This window comes from Sebastes fasciatus, chromosome 2 (assembly GCF_043250625.1).
Source record: "Sebastes fasciatus isolate fSebFas1 chromosome 2, fSebFas1.pri, whole genome shotgun sequence".
NCBI classification, from domain to species: domain Eukaryota; kingdom Metazoa; phylum Chordata; class Actinopteri; order Perciformes; family Sebastidae; genus Sebastes; species Sebastes fasciatus.
The window spans coordinates 9,228,953-9,249,176 of NC_133796.1; the positions used below are offsets into that span (position 1 = coordinate 9,228,953).

Sequence of the window (20,224 nt, forward strand, 5' to 3'; positions counted from 1 at the left end):
GTGATGAAAAATGCTTCACTTTCCTGGATCAAACCAGACAGACTGCCAGAACCCCCACCCAGCTCAGCCAACAGGGACACAAAGGGACACAAAGTGGAGGAGATGTCCCAGAATGGGAAGACTGAAACCTTGCCAACTCTGAGAAACATCTCCTTCACACTGCCTAAGGTGTTCTTTACCACTGATAAGGATACATGAGGTGAACTAGATTGGGTTAAAGGTAAACCTTTATTCTCTGTGTTACCTCCTGAAGGGCAACCTGCTTGGTGTCTGTGGGAACGTGGGGAGTGGAAAAACGTCACTGATTTCCAGCATGTTGGAACAGGTTGGCTCCTTCTTTGTCTTTTTTGTCCTTTATTTTCTTTTACAATCTCTACAAGTCTCTGACATCATGTTTGACATTTTTATTAGCTGTTAATTTTCACTGTTATTGTCCACCACTCTGTTACACAACTGTTATGAAAAATGATGCTCCTTATTTACATTGTGTTACCTCTAAACCAGATTTAACTGATGCTATTTAATAGCTTTTCTCATGGTTGTCTGCTCATTTTTACATTTTAGATGCACCTTCTGCAGGGCTCCCTCTCAGCTGATGGGACATTTGCCTACGTTTCCCAGCAGGCCTGGATATTCCATGGAACAGTTAAAGAAAACATCCTGATGGGGGAACCTTTTGACCAGTCCAAGTATATAACCACTAAATTATAAGTAACTGCAGACCTTTGAATACAGAACATGAGGAGCTATTATTAACTAAGGGGATACCATTTTGAAGTGAATGTTTTACCATTGTTCCTCATTGCATGCTTGAATAGGTCTTTCTTTTGAGGTTATCTCACGTGACAACTGTTTAACTGGGAGAAAGTTCCTCTCTTATCTCTGTCAGTCTGCATCAGGCTCGGTAGTCAAACAAGAGTACAGTTAATCTCTGTTATCTGAAAGGAAACCACTCCATGCTGCCAGAGATGGCAAGAAGCCACCTGTGCCAGTATTTTAATGAGTCACGTCATTCAGCTGTTTATGACTGTAGTTAGGCCTATAGCTCTGCTGTAATCATTATATGAAGGAAATACGGTAGGAGAAGTCAACATAGACCTGACAATGTTTTCCGAAACTACATCCAGAAATGCATAATTTCTGAGCCTTGTATTTTCTTATCGACTCTCTTTCATGTGCATTGTCTGTGGTTTTGCAGAAATAGTGAAATGAGAAGTAGGCAGTGAGTTTGCTCTTACATTAATTCTCATAAACTTTCAGGGACAGTATATCTGAGCAATTAAAAGCATTGCTTAGATTCTTAAGACACTGCATACAAAATATCTTGCGATGTATTTTAGATAGAGGCTATAAAACGGGCTATAAAAAGGAGAGAACAAGATTTAGGAGTTTCAACACCAGACAGGAATATAGTATAGGCTTAGTCTTTTTGGCTGCAAAAAGTATGATTTCGTAAGCCAAAAATGTTTCTTAATAGAAACATGGTTACTTGAATTTTTTAATGTTATTTGTATGGAACGAATAGCTGATGTGATCAGCGATACTAGATACAATTCTGAAATTAATTGGGATCAAGTTTGAGAATCCTTTTCAGCACTGCGTAATACAGACATATACTCAGCAGCCCTATTTGAGTATATTTTGAAACTTTGGTTCCCCCTATAGAGATCAAACACAACCTATGATAAGGAAAATAATGATGAATTGTGAGGCACTGCAGTGTACACCCGCTGTCTATGTTATGTGATGTTGTATAACGTGTCTTAAAAATGGCTCTGCTGAATACGTGGCTGTCCCTTGACTTTCAGGCAATTAATTGTCTTACTCCGCAGATACGACAGAGTCATAGATGTCTGTAGCCTCAGAGCTGACCTGAAAATCCTCCCATATGGTGATCAAACTGAGGTAGGAGCTCTCTGTTGTACTCTCTACCCTCCAAACTGAATGTTTTTCTTCTTTTTTTTAATGCATTTTAATGATTTCTTACAAGCATAGTGGAACTTTAAACACTAACATCCTCTGATGTGTAGTAGGAAACCCCTCAGTGGACATAAGGATTCACAAAAGATGGATAAAGAGAAAGACCACCAAATGCTGTTCAAAGTATTGCATGACGTAAAGAATCGTATTGTTTAAGTCTGAGTCATAACTAATGATTACAAATTGAATACCAGGCCTAATTATTTAGGCAGTTTGAGTTGGTATAACCAAATTTCAGAAGTCCAAGTCTGACCTATGTTTATGAGTTTATTTGAAGCTGAGAAGCTGTCTTCATTGTCAGTTTCTGCATTTGCCCCCTCTCTATTTATTCTACATTGTTGTAGAGTGAAAAGTTGATTTTGTGATGTACCAGACCCTGTTGCCAGTGTTCTTAATAGCTTTCTGCTGTTTTGTTGGCAGATTGGAGAGCGAGGGCTGAATCTGTCGGGGGGACAGAAGCAGAGGATCAGCCTGGCGAGAGCTGTCTACTCCAATAAAGACATCTTCCTCCTTGACGATCCACTATCTGCCGTCGATGCTCATGTAGGGAAACACATCTTTGAAGAATGCATTAAGAAAGAGCTCCAGGGAAAATCCGTCATCCTGATTACACACCAGCTCCAGGTAGACACAGATTTATTCTTTAGCAGATAGTGAATCTTTAATAGCTTATTATTAGGCATTTCTCAATCAAAGTTGCATAATACTTGTTTATACTTATTGTACAAATTTGAGATTTATATCTTATTGTGGTAAACCCCTAAGTAAAAGTAAAATCACAACCCAGGAAGTGGTGTCTGATTGCTGCCATTAGTATTTCCTTTATCATGAATTATGAGCAGTATTATAAACCACTCTTGATAAGAGCGTCTGCCAAATGCCATAAATGTAAACGTGCTGATTAGACTGTGTTGGGTAGACCTCTGCCACAGTGCTGGGATTTTGTTTCATTGACATGGTTGTCCTTGTTTGTCCTCGTTTGTGTCTTTCAGTATCTGGAGTTCTGTGATGACATTTTGGTTCTGGATGATGGCGAGGTGCGGGAGGCCGGAAACCACCAGGCCCTGATGGAAGCCAACGGACGCTACGCCCAGCTCATCACCGACTATCAGATGGAAGAGTCTGAAGTAAATAACCTGCAGTTCAAAACTCAGATGTACTGTAGCTATTATGTCTTTCCTTATTGTTTTACTGGCTGTGAAACCCGTTCACCAGTTCTTCATTGTTTTACTAGCTCAGAAACAATAAACTGCTACATGTAATCTGTAAGACAAATATTGAAAGATGTCAGAGGTTTATATGAGGCAGAAACATGTCGTCTACGAGGGCACAAGTTAACGGTTCATCATCTACTTTAGGGTGAAAGTGAGAATGAGTACGAGGAAGTGTCACCCCAAGACGCTGCCCAGCTGAAGGACGTTGAGCTAAGTGATGGCACAGACAGCGGGCTAGCGAACCCAGGTATGACAACCAGGAATAAAATGTTTTAGTGTAGTGATCTAAATTATTCAGATGTAATATATCCAGTCTCTGCAAGGATGTCAGACTTATATGGTTCTATATCAATGTGGGAACCTAAAAGACAAAGGGTGTGCAAGTTAAGTGGCCAGAAGTGCTGGCTGGATGGTTGAACAGCTTCGGAAACCCCCTCCTCCCCCACACCTCTCCAGCAATTTCTGTAATTTTCCAAAACAGATAATCTGACATTCACTTACTACAGTGATTGGCCCGGTGTGCGGAGGTCAGGAGATAGGCAAGGTTTCAACTTCTCTCTCAAGATCTCTATTTTCCTTTTTTTACACAACTATTTCTGTCACCTTTGTGTTAACGGCAAACGAGTACTACTCTATGAATGCCTTCCAGGAGAGAATATGTGCACCGTTATTCCTGTATTTCAACAATTTTCACATTTTGCCCCTTTCTACGATGGTTTTCACTCTGCCTTTTCTTCCTCTTAAGCTGTTGTCGGGGATCAGCTGGTCAGTCAGGAGTCCATCACAGAACATCCCGTCTCCTGGAGAATCTACCAGCAATACTGCAAGGCAGCTGGAGGTCTGATACAGCACACACACACACAAACACACACATGCATTGGCATGATTCTATGCAATAATGCACAATTCACAAATGGACAACCCGGTTGATGATGTTTGATGTAACTGTGTTGCTGCAGGATACATTGTCACCTTCCTCACTCTCCTGAACATCGTCCTGATGATTGGATCCACATCCTTCAGCGGCTGGTGGCTCAGCTTCTGGATTCAGAACGGGGATGGGGTGAGAACGAAATCTCTCCCACAAACACATGCACATATGACGCACACACACACACACACACACACACACATGCAGCCCTATGTGAAATGTGAATGTGTTCTCAGTGATTGTGTGACTTCCAACAGCTGGAAACAAAAATGATTATTTTATGCTCCAACAGGTTTTTTGACAGTGAGGGTATTGAATAGTTCTCTTCACACAGTCTTTTCCCAAAACTGACAATCCAACAGTCACACACTTTTTCCACATAGTTGGTCAGGTGTGCACAGACGTTGGTAGAGCTGCACAACTCTCTTTTTCCTCACATAACTTTGTCTGTGTTGTCAGCGATGAAGGTGGTGTGCTTTTAGAGAACAGACAGAACTAAACTGTCTGTGGCTAAAATCACGAATATGTGTTGTACGACAACAAGGACAGATACAAACTCTTTCTATACGGTACCTACACTCTATGTTTAATTAATTACCAGCTCAAACAGCTCAACTCAACTTTATTTATATATCCTTGTGTGGGGGATTAACGTCCCTATCAAGAAATAATCCCTATCAAAACTGTTGATGCTAACTAAAGAACTAAGAAATAATGGTGGATTTGGTGGTTAGTGAGATCAAGAGAATATACAATATTAAGTGGACTGTTTGTAACTTTTTACGCGTATAAATGTAGCGGGTCGGCACACATGCGCGTTCGCGTGTGGCCGGAGCCTCGTCTCCGCTGCCTACTCTCCTTCACTCAGACAGCGCGCGCGTCCTCGCTGTCTCGCTCCACCTCTAGATGTGAACGCGCGCTCACTACACACTGCAGAAGAGTTAGTTTAGCTCTGAGAATATCTAGTGAATGTAGAGTGGACGTTTGTGCAGAAATAAATGCTGCAGCTCCTCCAGACCAACAGAGGTTTTCCGTGTCTTGCGAAGTGACGGGGCTCCTCAACGAGTTACGTTATCGTCTCGTTACCGACCGGGTGCCGGTGTCTTCGGCTGCCGGCTGCGGTCGGGAGGCGATAACGTAACTTATTGAGGAGCCCCGCTGCTGAAGCCTGCGCTGAGCAGGAAAAGCCAACACTAGGATCAGCATTGATTCATGGAGAGACCTTCGTCTGGTCAGCTAACATTACTGCCAAGCAGCTGAAATATTGAGTGATATTGTGGTTTTAGCTGACGTGTGTCGCCTCACTGTTTTGAGCGATGCTCGTTCATGTCTATGTAGAGCGAGCAAGCGCGAGCTCGACGCTGACTTTCGTTGATTTCAAGGCCACAGGTGTCGCTGTTGAGCAGCATTTTTGAATCTTACAAATAGTCCCTTTAAGTGGACTCCGGCTGTTATGTGGAGCAAAAGCATACACCATAAATATGATTCATGCAGAGGGAGATAGGAAGTAAGACTTGCCCATCTCTATCCCATGAACTTTGGCTACTAATGTCCACTGCCAAATAACACAGCTGGCAGGCCACACGATACTGTTATCTGACCTTAACAGTGTGAGATGGCGAGGCTTATTCATAGCGAATACCTGAAGAGAACCTCTTGCCATTGTTCCCTTTTGCACTAAACTTGCATGGATCCAAATCAGACATTTTACTTTTCTCAGTCTTTTTGATTGTGTTTAGTTTACCCAGTGCTCACTCCCACAGTAACCACACATAAATGTCATCACATCTCTGTTTAAACTTTAGATATAAATGTCAGTCATTACGATGAGTAAAAAAAACTGATTTGTCTCTCTCTACACAGTCATTATACATTGGGTAATACTGTGATCCAGTGTATTGACTGATCACACATGAGCAAATCTGATAAATATGTGTTATTTCCACATATCTGCACAATATTGTGGCAATATATTGACAAATGTTTTTGATAAATTATTCCTCTGGCCCTGGTCTTCACTTACTTCTCTGTTTTTTTCCCCCAGTCTTCCAATAACACAACTACAAACAACGGCGACATCTCACAAAACCCAGACCTGCGCTTCTACCAAATGATTTATGGCGGGATGTTGCTTGTCATGGTGTTACTTTCCATCATCAAATGCTTCTCCTACACTTGGGTCACCTTGAATGCCTCCTGCAAACTCCACGACACCATGTTCAAGAAGGTACTGTTGAACGACTGCTGACCCCCAGCCTATATCTATGTAACCATGGTTACTCTTTCATGGTTTGACTTCTTTCAGACCTGGTAGAAGCTCTACCAATGAGCCGCTGATGACGAAGATTTTTTTGTTTTCCCTTCTCAGATTTTCTACAGTCCCATGAGTTTCTTTGACACAACGCCAACAGGCCGCATTCTCAACCGGTTTTCCAAAGATCAAGAGGAGGTGGACATTGTGCTTCCCCTCCACATGAGCACTTTCTTGGATTTCAGTCTGCTGGTCGCCTTCATCATTATCACCATCTCGGGTGTCTTCCCCCTCATGCTGGTAGCTGTGGCTGTTATTGGAGCTTTGTTCACCCTCATTATGTTGTGAGTTGATATCAGTTAAGATTTAGATTTCCATTGACATTGTCGCTCATCTTAAAAGCAGGTGCGTGAATGAACAGTAAAGAGTTGTTACAGGTACTAGTGCAGAGCCCGTTCAAAACATGCCTGTTTAGAACGGGTCGACTGCTTGGTCTGTGGTTTTGCGTCTTGCAGCCTTCTCGAGAACTGCTCATACTATCTTTACACTGCACTTTCTTGGGTCCTGAGTAATACACCTGCCGTGACATAGTTTTCCTCTAGCAGTTCTAGAGTCTGTGAGTCATTTGCGTGCAAATGATCACACCAACATTGTATGGCCTCAATTGGAGGCAAAGCCCCATGCAATGTGTATGGATAAGCTCCAGATGTTACATACCTCAATAGTGCGAGTTGAGGTGGTGATGTTCCCTGGAGCTAACAGGCATATCCGGAGAATCACCAGGATGGAAAGCGCAAATGTTATGCTGTTGCCTGTCCTCCAGGTGTGGCCATAAAACCAAAGCACTTTTGACCCTCTGGCTACTACATAATACAAATGACAAACCGAACATCGTGTTACCTAGTTGGCCAATTACTGTTGTTCTCATACTAACTGATTACACTATATTTGTGATTTGGCAAAAAAACATCACACTCTTGCCAGGACTTGCACCTGGAATCATCCACCCAATGAATGGATGTGTTACTATTACACCACAAGAGTGTGTATCTAACTACATTGATATCTATTTACATATTATGTTAAAAGGCGCCATGTAAAAGGGTGTCTATAGGTAGCATTAAGTAAAATGTAAAAAAGACTTTCTAAGATATTTTAAATCCACAGATTAACAAAATGTTTGGACAAATTTGCAATAAAATATAAGCACTAAATGTGAAAAAATAGGCATATTAGAACTTCAGGAGGATTAATTGATTCCAGGGTTTTTCTGTCAATGATTTAGTCCCGTTTATGCGGACTGTAAATCATAACCAGCAGCAACAGAACTTCAGGAGAATTAGTTGAATACAGGTTTCTTATGTCAATGATTTAGTCCCATTTATGTCGACTGTAAATCATAACCAGCATCAACTGAACTTCGGGACGATCATTGAAGTCCAAGTTTATTCTGTCAATGTGTCAGTCCTGTTTATGCCGACTGGAAATCCTTTAGATTTACCTTTATCTCATCAGCACCTCCCCATAAACAACATTGCTGAGGAAGCGGCGCTTCTTCTTTGTCTCTTCATCTTGGGCAAAAATGCGAAGCTTGCTTGATTTGCCAACCCAACACGGTGTAGCGACTGCCCCTGTGATTTATTTACGGTCATGGCAAAGCATGAGTGTGTGTCCAGTGTTGACACCAACCACAGATATTGCCACCAAGAGATGAGGCAGTTCTGATCGATGATATACTGTGACCCACTGCACTGTCCATTGTGCTGGTCGAAATTTCAAAGTAGCATTGGTCACCATTCTTACTTTTAGAGTGATGCGATGGGGAGGCATGCCACATGGGTAGAGGGTATGAAGAAACTCAGGCGGGTACACATGGTGACCATCAGAGTCTGCAGAGTCCTGAAGCCCTGTCGAGTGTAAAGTCGATCGGATGAACGGTTCTCGAGATATGCGAAGAACACACATACCCACATACCCATGGGGCAACTGTGGCTCAGAGGGTAGAGCAGGTCGGAAGGATGATGGTTCGATCCCCGGTTGTCCGGCTGTCCTTGAGCAAGACACTTAATCCCAAATTGAGTATTTAGATTAGATCCTGATGGTCAAAGTTGGCACCTTGCATGGCAGCCTCTGCAATCAGTGTATGAATGGATGTGTGAATGGGTGAATGCTGACATGTAGTGTAAAGTTCTTTGAGTGGTTGGAAGACTAGAAAAGTGCTATATAAATTTACCATTTACCCACAGACAGAGATTCCTGGCTTTATAGTTACATACTGAATATCAGCTGTGATTCTTCTGCAGTATCTTCCAGAGGAGTGTCCGTCAGATGAAGAGGATGGAGAACATCAGTCGCTCTCCCTGCATCTCTCTCACCACCTCTACCCTGCAGGGCCTCAGCACCATCCATGCCTACAACATAAGAGACAGGCACATACAACTGTAAGATACCAGAGTTCCTCAACATGAAATACTTTTGCTTTTTGTTTTTCTGACCTTTCAGTCTCAGTTTTAATTCTTCTCTGCTTTACATTCACGAGTGCAGTGCCCATTCCGTCTGTGGCCATTCGGAGCGTGATGATCCAAATGCGTACAGTATCTTGCTTCTTAGTAATGCAATCTCTATTTTCTTTTCTTTTTGTAGAATTAGGTAGAAGTGGTAGTAGTTAATCACGCCAAAGCTAAAGAAACACAAGAGAGATAATGGTGGTGGGTCAGAAGAACTGCAGAAGCGTCCTCCTGTAACTTGTATTTTACATGCATGTTTTCTGACAGCCTCTCGTCCCTCATCTACCCATGCATGGGTGAATAGGGAGATACAGCACGATGGGGCTGTTGCACATGCGGCGCCTGCAGAGGTGGTTTGCCAGCCTTTGCTTGGATGCCAAGAAGCACAGCAACGCTTCGATAGCATTCCTCCCTCGGTAGAGGACGATCTTCACTACTGGGGTCCACACAACACCTGTTGAAGGGAACACCGCTGGGAAGAGTGGCCTCCTACGTCACAGTGTTCACTAATGTGTCCCAAACAGGGTGGGGAGGGACTGGCCTAGGAAGAGCGGTTGGTGGAGTGTTGCCTCCGGCGGAGGGCCGACACATCAACCTACTCGAACTGCAGGCAGTGTTCCTGGTCCTCCAACACTTCGAGCCCCTGGTATGGGGGAAGAATGTGTTGGTGAGAACTGACAACAGCACCATAGTGGCTTACATCAACAGACAGGCTGGAGTTCGGTCAGCTGCTCTGTTGGGGACAGCGGAGAACCTGTGGTTGTGGGCCTCAGTGCACATGTTGGCACTGAAAGCTCAATTTCAGGACCGGAGAAAAAGGGGGGGCCAACCTCATGTGAAGAAGTGAACTTCTGTCCGAGTGGAGGCTTCACCCGGAGATGGTGAAGCCGATTTGGTCCTGGTTTAGGAGAGCGGAAGTGGATGTATTTGCCAGAAGATGCAACACCCACTGTACGCTATATGGTTCTCCCTGGCACGACCTGCCCCTGGGGGTGGATGCGTTTGCACACATGTCATGACCGAGAAAGCTGCTTTACGCCTTTCCACCGCTCCATCTCATCCCTCCCCTACTGGAGAGAGTGAGATTGGAGCAGTTGTCAGTCATTCTGAGAGGGACAGGGATAAAATGCTGTCCACGTTCACGGCACCGTATTGCTTTGCTCCGGTGCCAGTGCTCCTATCTGTTTCTCGATGCTGGGGGCACGATCCTCTACTGTACGTAATACACCTAGTATGGATAAGTACCTCATGAAACCCCATTTCAAATCACCCAAACTATCCCTTTAAGGACAATGACGGAGCATTGAAGGAGCCACCATGGAAATAGATTGAGCCTCGAGCCCTAGACCTTGGGCAACACCATCTACATTGCATGGTGCAAGGCGAGGACCTGTTTGCGAGCGAGGCCAATTTCCATTAGTCCTGTTGCAAGTCATTCAACCTGAAGTATGCCAATCATCTGCGAGATACATCCCAAGCTACAGTCCAAGCTACCAACCGTGTCACTGATACAGAGCCGAATCGTAAGGCTGCTGCACGTCGGAAGGCATTCACTGCTGTGCTTGATCTTATTCCAGAGCAAGAGATGTTTCAGTCAAAGTGTCCTGCTGGTCTGCATTGTAAGCTCTGTTTTACTGTCCTTTATCATGTTGTAGGTTCAAGGAACTGAATGACATCAACTCCATCCACTATTTACTGTTTCACTCTGGGACACGTTGGCTCTCCTTCTGGACGGACTTCATGGCTACGGTCATGACCTTATTGGTGTCTCTGTTCGTAGTGCTCAGCGGTAATGATATCATTAGTCCAGCTTTGAAAGGCTTGGCCTTGTCCTACACCATGCAGGTAAATTTATGAACCTTTGGTTTATTGTTGTAAAGACACACTGCAAGCAACTGCAACATGTGTGTTTACAGACTCTGTTTATGTGTTGTCCAGCTGACAGGCATGTTTCAGTACGTAGTGATACAGTCGACGGAGGTGGAGGCAAGATTCAACTCGGTGGAGCGGCTGCAGGAATATATCACGGTCAGACTCTTCATCCACATGTCCTGGTCTTCTTGAAACTGTACATTAAACTATTCAAGAAAAGCACTTGCTAAAGCTATTTGTGCTTCTGGTATGCAGTTAATTATCATCTGACACACCTCCTTTCTCCTCCCTAAAAGTAGTTGTCATTTATTGTGTACAGACTTGTACGTCTGAGGCCCCAAGGCACATCAAGGAGGCTCAACTCCCAGAGGACTGGCCAAAGAGTGGAACCATCACCTTCAAGGGCTATAAGATGAGGTACAGAGAGAATACACCCATTGTTCTGAACGGACTTGATTTCTTCATCCAAGCTGGAGAGAAGCTGGGCATTGTGGGAAGGACAGGCTCTGGTAAGACCCTGACTCCAAAGCTTTTTACGGTAACACTTTATAATAACCATAATTTATAAATGGTAAATTGATTAGTTAATAGTTATCTTGCTCTTAACAAACCATTAAATTATAAATGATAATGTTTACTAATTATTAGTAATGCTATAATTCATGTTATTCTAACAGTTTGTTGTTGCACACATTATTACACTTTATATACTAAATTTAGTACTTGTTAATGATTACGAAATTATTTGTAAACCTTTAAAAAATTGTTTGTAAAACATCTATAAACATTATATAGAGAGATTGCCCAGATATTTGTAATGCTTTGTTAATTGTTAATAATTAGTTTGTAAACCATCTATAAACACTATTTGGATGGCTTTTATAAAGTTGCAACTGATGATTATAATACATTGTTAAATGGTTAAGAAATATTTTGCAAAATATCTATGAACATTATTTAGATTGATAGTTAATACTTTGTCAATGGTTAATAACTTTTTCTGGTTTCTGGTCCAGCTATCTATGTCATGTTTATAGATGTTTTACAATGATTTCTTAAAAGTTTACAAATCATTTGGTAATCATTAATGAATACTTAATATAGTGTATAAAATGTTATAATGTGTACGACAATAAACAGTTAATAATTACTTTATTAATGTAATCAGAATGTAATTGTTATCGTCTCTTATCAGCTATGATACAATATAGAATTTATAAACTACTTATTTCATATTACACAAAACTAATTATAAAATGACAGAAATTATAGCATTACTTATAATTAGTAAACATTGTTATCATTTCATTGTTTGTTAACAGTAAAATAACTATTAAATACGTTTAATTAACCGTCTATTTACCATATACCATTTGGTTATTATAGTTATAATTAAGTGTTTTTACTCATAACTTTGTTTTTCATACAGTTGGTTTTTGGTGTAAATGGGCAATGCAATTGCAAAACAATGAAAATGTCAAGATGATTTAGACATATTAAAATGATCGATTGATTGAAGAAACTATAACTAATTATCATAAGAGTTGAATCTTGAACAGTACTGAATACACACACAATTGCATGTATGTGAATATGTCATTATATAGTAAACATAAATGCAGTAAAGTAAATCACCAAACCTATTGTCCATATTGATCGTAATGTACCTTATACAATGCAAATGTTGATAGCGCTGTGTTGCAGCAGCATTTTTGGATTTAAATGTGTAAATGAAAGAATTTACTGGGATAAGAGTGTTATTTTGTTAAACCATGACTGCAGGGAGCAGAGGGGAAACACTACAGTACCTCTGTAAACCATTAGGGTTACTATTCTTAGGTACTCTCTGCTCTATGTCTGTAGGGAAGTCCTCTCTCGGCGTGGCTTTGTTCAGGCTGGTGGAGCCAGAAGCAGGAACCATCCTGATAGATGGTGTGAACATTATGGACATTGGTCTGCAGGATCTGCGCAGCAAATTGTCTATCATCCCCCAGGATCCTGTGCTATTTATTGGCACAGTCAGGTAACCAAAGCTAACCCCTAACTCCACAGAACTTAATGTTTACACACAGGCACCCTCTGTTCTCACTGTGTTGGGTTAGTCATTGGCTCGCCAACTGTGATAATGAATGTGTTTGCCTACAGGTACAACCTGGACCCCTTCGATAACTACAACGATGAGGAGATCTGGGCGGCGCTGGAGAAGACCTACATGAAGGACTCAGTATGTTTGCATAACATTAACAGTTTCATTACAGTGTGTGGTCATTTATCCAGACCAAATCAGTCAACTCATCCAGCGACAGCCTTTTTTCTGGGTCTACTCATACATACTACTTCATACCTGACTGCAATCACTTAAACACAATGCTTAGAGACACAATGACATGTAATGTTTGTGATGCATATGTTGAATTATAATGTTATCTGACCAGATAGTAGCTGTCTTAGTGGTGTAGTGGTGTTATTGAACCCTTTTTTTCCAAATATTATTAACTTGTATATATTATATATTAACTGCAGCAGTGGTGGAGGTACTATTAAGATTGTTTACTTAAGTAAAAGTAGCAATACCACACTCGAGAAATACTCCATCACCAGTAAAAGTCCTGCATGTAAGATCTTACTTGAGAAAAAGTACAGAAATATTATCAGCTTTATGTACTTTGTGTATCAAAGATACAAGAAAGCGAATAAGTGTATTTCCCGAAATGTCAAACTATCCCTTTAATAATCAATGAGTATTGTTTTGTTTCCTCAGATCTCCAAACTGGAGGGGGAACTACAGGCGCCGGTGATGGAGAATGGAGAGAACTTCTCTGTAGGAGAAAGACAACTGATATGTATGGCTAGAGCACTACTCCGCAACTCCAAGGTTTGATTTATTTTTATTAACAAACTTTAAAATTGTACTTCTGCTGAACAGCCACTGGATTACTACCGCTACATATCTATGTAACTGCATGATATTTATATTATTGACATTTGCATCAATTAACCCACCACGACCGGTATCTTTGGCCACTCTTTTACTCATTTATCATATCATCACTATTCTCAATGGTCTTGTTCTCTTCTATATGTCAGTCTGTACAGTTGCACCTCATTTTGTTCCAAACCCTCTCTACCCTATGCCGCCCCAACTCCCCTGCTCTTCAGCTAATCTCTTCGTCTAGACTAACTGACCCTCCTGTTGTCCACCAGATCATTCTTTTGGATGAGGCAACAGCATCCATCGATGCAGAGACAGACGCCTTGATCCAGAACACAGTTCACGAAGCCTTCCAGGACTGCACCATGCTCACCATCGCCCATCGTATCAACACTGTGATGAACGCAGATCGTATTCTGGTCATGGAGAACGGAGAGGTAACAAACACAAACACACAAAGATAAAGTTTGTGTGATCCTGAACCTAGACTTACAGTAAGTGTTCTGTCCAACAGGTGGCAGAGTTGGATCATCCAGATGTGCTGAAGCAAAGACCAGACTCTCTGTTCGCCTCACTCCTCGCTGCTGCGAACACTGTGAATACCTGAACCACAGAGGCCCTGCGGCACCACTACACACTAATAACTGTAACATAATAATAAATATTCATTTATACAACCATATCTTAATCAGTCCTCTCATAATGTAATCTAGACCGGTGTGCTTGTATCAGCTGTAACTGAGCAGCAGAGATGGAGTTTCACATTCATGCAGAAAAGGGAAACATTTTTGTGTAAATAGTGATGTATTTATCTCCTCTGTGTGCTGAAACAAATACATGAACAATGTTATTTCGTAGGATTTTTATAGGAGTGGATATGAATGTATATTTAAAAGATTATTTATAGATTTTCAATGACTTTGTTTGCTTCCACTTTGCAAAACGTCTGTGTGTGTGAAGATTCGATCTGCTGGGTGGTTGTGTCTCGAAGGTAACCCCCAAGTTGCAAAACTGTTGCGAGATGGTTAAGGTCGGGTATTGACCTTTAATTGTTAAGGTTAGAATAGGCTGTCGGGTAGCGAGTCTCGCGAGAGTTTTTCACACATTTTCGCAACTTGGGGGTTAACTTTCTAGACAGAACTCCTGCTGTCGCATGAGCGCGAGTATACATGAGGCTATGAAGGCGGTCGAGTCGGCGTGATGAAGTTTAGAAGTCTCATTTAGTCACTTTTGAGAAACCGCCTTTTTTAAAACACAGAAAGGCTTCATAATTCACGAGTGGGGTAATTGATGTATTTTATTTCGTAGAACAAAACGTTAAAATCTTTTAAGCTTGTGTTAATCACAGACCTTATTTTAGGCATCTAACTAAAAACCCATTGGCTTCCAGACAAGGGAACCGGAAGTGCTAAAATAAGAACTAATTTCTGGTTTTAGGACTCATTCCTGTAGCAGTTCATTTAGTCCATTTATTAATAGATTAATAAATCAATTTGTAAACAAATGTATTAATGTCTGTTTTGATTGTACAATTAGTTATTAATCAATTAAATTGTTTATTACTATTTACGTGACTTTTGTGGTCCTTGTTGGATTTATTATGTACAAAAGTGCTTACAATAACCTGGCTGTTGGATTTGTTATGAATAGAGTGATTGTGAGGAAAGGGAGGAGGCAGGTGCTGTTCTTCTTTTGCAAGGTCAAAGAGAGGAAGGAGCCAGAAGGAGATAACAAAGAAGAAGACATGCAGCAGAAACATCACGTGCCATAAGCTCATGAATATTAATATTGTGTAAACCATGAATAGGCTGGATCAGGGATAGCTCGGGGTTCAGACTTCGCGAACTGACCCATGCACTGTATGTTGTCAGGGACACGTTGATTGGATCCAGATATCTGTAAACTCTTTTATTTTACTTATGCAACATTGATTGTTCGGAATAAATTGAATCATTATGCTTTAACTCATCTGTTTGGAAATTCTCTTTGTCACACAAGATTAACCAACACGTAACTGGGCCTTGACCTCTTGGAGGTAGAAGGCCAGTTCCTTCATCCTTCATAGCAGTCTGCCTCCGGATAGCTAAATAACTCATCAAATCCATTAGCTATTTAGTAAAAGCAGCAGGGAAATGCTAATGCAAATGGGAAAATAAATTGCCCTTTTAAATGCCTGATTAAAACCTGTATTCTTAATTCAATTTGTGAATCCAATTATTTATTTCTCTTTTTTTTTAACTGTATTTTCAAATATCATTTTAAATTCCATTATTTATTTATTAATTCATTCATGTATTTTTAATTGATGTACTTATTGAATGTTTTATGGTCGTTTTTTTTTTTGTAAATCCCTTTTTTTAATTTGAAATATTTATTGATGGATTAATATTTCATTTGTAAATTCTTTTCATAATTCTTCTTTTTATTGCCCAGTCATGTCAGGTCAAATCATGAATTAAACCCCCCCTCTCCTGAAAATGGTATGAGTCTTGTTTTTGTTTTTTTCCTGGCATGCTGGTCCGAAACGCTTTCCGAAGCGGGTGTCAATGTTTATAAGTTTGGTGAGAGGATGAAGCGGAACTGTACACGAAAAGAGAAAAAAACAAAACACTGAGATTGAATTGCGGGAACAGCAGTCCGGTAAACTTGTCTCCTTTCCAAGTTCAATGTCAGCAAATAACAGTAAGGTCAAGTTCATGTGCTAGCTTTCAGTGTATCTCTCTCTCTAACGTTAGCTAGCAGGGCAGTGTATCTCTTGGTCTGTCTGTGTCTTTCAGGGCTGTTCTATGACTTATTGCCTGACAAAATATTAAAAATGATTTATTATGTTTTATAAACTGCCGCTCGATAAAGATAACCCTGTTGTGCGCGAGCATGCGATATGCGCGTGCACTAAAGGAAAATCGTGCTGTCTAGCATCAGCCTCAGTCGGGATTCCAGACAGTCCATATATGGGCGTGATGGCATCCTTATCATAGCTTGTTGTAAAACAAGACAATACTAGGCCAAAGCTTATTGTATAATATCAGCTAAAGGATAAATATAAAATATGATTAGGGTTAAAGTAAACTAAATCAGAAATGCTTGTTAACAGCGACATCTGTGACCGTTAAGTCAATGAAAGTCAGCATCGGGCTTGTGCTTGTGCTCCTCTACATAGACATGAACGAGCATCGCTAAACAAAGTGAGGCGACACACGTCAGCTAAAACCACAATATCACTCTATATTTCTTTTAATAAACAGCCAGTATTTTGGCTGTACATTTAGAGCTTTGTGGTATGTTTACTGTCAACGCTGACTGTAAACCCAGTGGAAGAATGATAGCGGCAGGGCAACTAGGGTGACTACCTGAGGTGACTATGTTGTATAATACAGAAGTAGCAAGTTTGGGCAAACTGTCATCTCAGTCAGAGCCATCCACTACTGGAACAGCCTTCCTATTGAATTAAGAGAGAGCACTAATTAATTACCAAACCTTTAAACATAAACTTAAGAGATGGCTTAAAGCAAGCCAAACCTGCAATCATGAGTAATCAGACAACCTCAATTCATACAATCATTGTTTTTACATATCTACTACTTTTGTAATGTATTTATGTATTTTATTGCAGTCTATTGTATCGTATTGTGTTGTATTGTGCTGTTCTGTGTTGTACTGTACTGCTTGCTGAAGAATTGTATTGTGTATTGATAATATTTCTAATTTGTAATAACCTGCTCAGGGACTACAGATGAAAATGAGCTCTGTAACTAACTCTGGAACATTTACATTGAGGTAGAAACTGAAACACTGATTAATGTTGTTTAATGCACTGTCCCTGGGGGAAAAATAAATATATCCCACAACTTGGTAAACCTGCCAATGCAGCTGCAAGTCTTTGAGTCTGTGTGAAAGGGTAAGGCGTGCAGCAAGATGTTATCAAAACTGAGTTTCTTTTATTCTTTTATTCTGGGTTTACAGTAAGCATTAACAGTAAACATACCACAAAGCTCCGAATATGCAGACAAAATACCGTGTGTTTATTCATAGACACCTGCTAAGGGTGAGACATAAGGCCGTTTGAAGTAACACGCCTGCCTGTAGCCTGCAAGTATTGGTTTCTGAATTTCCTGTCGTGGCTGACCAGCTCAGAGGTCCATTTGCAAATGTTTGATTGAACTCTAAAACTCTAAAAGGACAAGCTCGCTCTTTGTAAATTAATCTTTAAACCTCAACCACCCTTTCCAAACTCAGTCATGCCATACCCACCTGATCAACCACCCACCTGCACAGCTGTTTATTACTGTAACACATGAGTGCAGTTTCCCTCTGTTACCTAGAAGTAGTGTTGGGAAATGTATTTCTCCCGGCTTACGCCCGCAGTTTTAAACATGTGGTTAACGTTGTATATTGAAACAAAACAAAAATGCAACAACACTACTTGAAAACATCATGGTTTGGCTTTTGTATATTTGTTATGTTATTTAAAGGTACAGTGTGTGGAATTTTGGGGGATGTATTAGCAGAAATGGAATATAATAGGGATGTCAATAATTAATCGTTAAACCGTTAACCGACATTAAGCATTTTAACCGGTTAACGCTATCGGTTAAAACGGTTAAAACTCGTCTCTTTAAGGAGAAAAGCTGGTCCACCTTAACAGCCCACCGTAAGAGGTGAATACGGAGTTGCAGGATACAGGAAGTTGGCTCCGGTCTCTGGCTCGCTTGAGCGGAGCGGAGTTGTAGTTTTGTAGCGTTTATTCACTGACAAATAAACTGTACACACACTGCTACACCTACTTTCACAGCTACAACGACACCAACAACCTCACACTCACTGCCAACACACACACGCGGTCTGTTGGAAACTCGCTAAAGTTACGCAGACTACGTGTGCAGCGGCGAGCACGAAGCCTCCGGCAATGCTAGAGCTGTTAACGTAGCACAAATACACACACTGTTGGCCACTCGCTAAAGTTATGCTGGCCAGACACACAGCTGACAACCTGCTAAACTAAACTAAATGTGCGGTAGAGACTTTTACTTGGAAAGTGGCTCGCGACACTACACGCAGCATCGTAGCTGCTAAGTTAATGCTCCCGAACGGGTGAACTAGGGACTCCCGTCAACGAATATCTGTTGTGCTCCTGCAGCTGGTACGAGGCACAAATCTTGTCGGTTAACGGTTAATAATTGGTTAATTAGGGTCGGTTATCGGTTAAGAATTTTTTTAAAAATGAGCATCCCTAACCTGAAACTAAGAATCGTTGTGTTTTCGTTAGCTTAGAATGAGCCGTTTATATTTACATAGGGAGCGGGTCCTTTTAACGTAGTCCCCAGAACGGACAAAGGTTTTTTACGTTACCAGAAGGTCACCGTAGTTCTCCGACACACTTGTGAAACTGCAGTAACGTGAGCCCCAGAGTGCAAAACCGTCTTCCGTTGCTCCTTATTGTTTATTATGGTAAGGATGGCCTCTGAGCGAGGTGAACGGATTTGTACTCAATGTCTTGCGTTACCGTAGTCTTGGAAAGGGAGGAGTGAGTGGAGGGGTATAAAATTGCAACCACACCGCAAGATGCCACCAAATCCTACACACTGCCCCTTTAAGTAAATTAAAATAAGTCAAGGTTGACTTTTGGTTTCATAGGGACATAGGGACATAGGGACTTTCTGTGTGAAAGTCCTGTGTTGAGCCACTCATTCACAGGACTTCTGTGGTTGATGATTAGAAGCGATCTAAATTGGGTTTTAAAAAAACCCTTATCTGATTGGCATTAGCTTGTTTTGGCAGTTTATCGACCTTGTTATCCAAGGAGTGATGAGTGATATTTACCCCTAAACAGGCCAACCTTTGCCGTCTATAAAAGTAACTTAGCTTTAGAGTCAGTATCAGCAAGCTGCAGTGAGTCCTCCTCGTCCTCCACACAGAGGTATTGTTTCATTTTGCTACTTTTCAGTTTAAACTAGTTTTGATCAGTTTTAGTTGAATTGTTTGTTGTAGTCTTTGTATTTTAGTTCAGTTTTATCAATGCTATTAGGTTGTAGAAAGTCCTCTTTACAAATAGATGTTGTTTTGTATGAAGGGTTTGTTTTGTACAAACATTGTATGGCGGACAGAACCTCCCAAAATCAAAAATAAATAAAGTCATTAATAAATTACTTGATAATTAAAATAATATGCCATTAAATGTACCAAAAATAATATTTTAAATAAATGTAGGCATTTATTAATTGATACTGTGTGACATAAATTTATATTTCTGTTTTAATTTGCTTCTTTATTTACCTTTGTATTAATTTAAAAAAAATGTATTATACATTGTATGTATTTATTTATTTGTTTATTTATGTATTTAATAACAATGTATTTATTTATTTTTGCATTTATTTTGTATTCATTAAAATGCATTATACATTTCTTTTAAAAACATTTTTAAATACATTTCTGCTTCATTATACAAATGAGGGGGCTGTCATTAAACGTGTGTCAAGGGTCAACTTTTTGCCAATTAGTTGATGCTCCCCCCGCAGCTTTCTCAGATCTTTAAGC

The 20,224-nt window shown here is 40.7% G+C and overlaps 3 protein-coding genes across 4 annotated transcripts in view; all 3 read left to right on the forward strand.

Moving 5' to 3' along the window:
- LOC141783438 (ATP-binding cassette sub-family C member 12-like) overlaps window positions 1–20,224 on the forward strand; it is a 247,760-nt gene that overhangs the window by 10,728 nt on the left and 216,808 nt on the right. The gene's annotated exons all lie outside the window — the stretch shown is intronic.
- Window positions 466–3,470, forward strand: LOC141761533 (ATP-binding cassette sub-family C member 12-like). Its single transcript, XM_074624910.1, has 5 exons — window positions 466–689; window positions 1,833–1,905; window positions 2,401–2,604; window positions 2,973–3,107; window positions 3,339–3,470. Exons 1-5 carry the CDS (start codon window positions 565–567, stop codon window positions 3,468–3,470), a joined length of 669 nt encoding a protein of 222 aa, XP_074481011.1. The 5' UTR covers window positions 466–564.
- LOC141783523 (ATP-binding cassette sub-family C member 12-like) lies at window positions 3,857–15,250 on the forward strand. The gene is made up of 13 exons (XM_074660886.1): window positions 3,857–4,032; window positions 4,154–4,257; window positions 6,170–6,352; window positions 6,494–6,720; window positions 8,680–8,817; window positions 10,539–10,728; window positions 10,822–10,911; window positions 11,075–11,264; window positions 12,619–12,778; window positions 12,901–12,979; window positions 13,517–13,630; window positions 13,960–14,124; window positions 14,202–15,250. Exons 2-13 carry the CDS (start codon window positions 4,195–4,197, stop codon window positions 14,292–14,294), a joined length of 1,692 nt encoding a protein of 563 aa, XP_074516987.1. The 5' UTR covers window positions 3,857–4,032; window positions 4,154–4,194; the 3' UTR covers window positions 14,295–15,250.

Bases quoted from the DNA above. Each gene is read 5' to 3' on its own strand.
- LOC141761533 (XM_074624910.1), top strand. From the start codon at position 565: ATGCACCTTCTGCAGGGCTCCCTCTCAGCTGATGGGACATTTGCCTAC. The intron at 1,906-2,400 runs GTAGGAGCTCTC...TTTTGTTGGCAG, and splicing joins CATATGGTGATCAAACTGAG to ATTGGAGAGCGAGGGCTGAA. The intron at 3,108-3,338 runs GTAAATAACCTG...CATCTACTTTAG, and splicing joins ATCAGATGGAAGAGTCTGAA to GGTGAAAGTGAGAATGAGTA.
- LOC141783523 (XM_074660886.1), top strand. From the start codon at position 4,195: ATGATTGGATCCACATCCTTCAGCGGCTGGTGGCTCAGCTTCTGGATT. The intron at 10,729-10,821 runs GTAAATTTATGA...TGTGTTGTCCAG, and splicing joins CCTTGTCCTACACCATGCAG to CTGACAGGCATGTTTCAGTA. The intron at 14,125-14,201 runs GTAACAAACACA...TCTGTCCAACAG, and splicing joins TGGTCATGGAGAACGGAGAG to GTGGCAGAGTTGGATCATCC.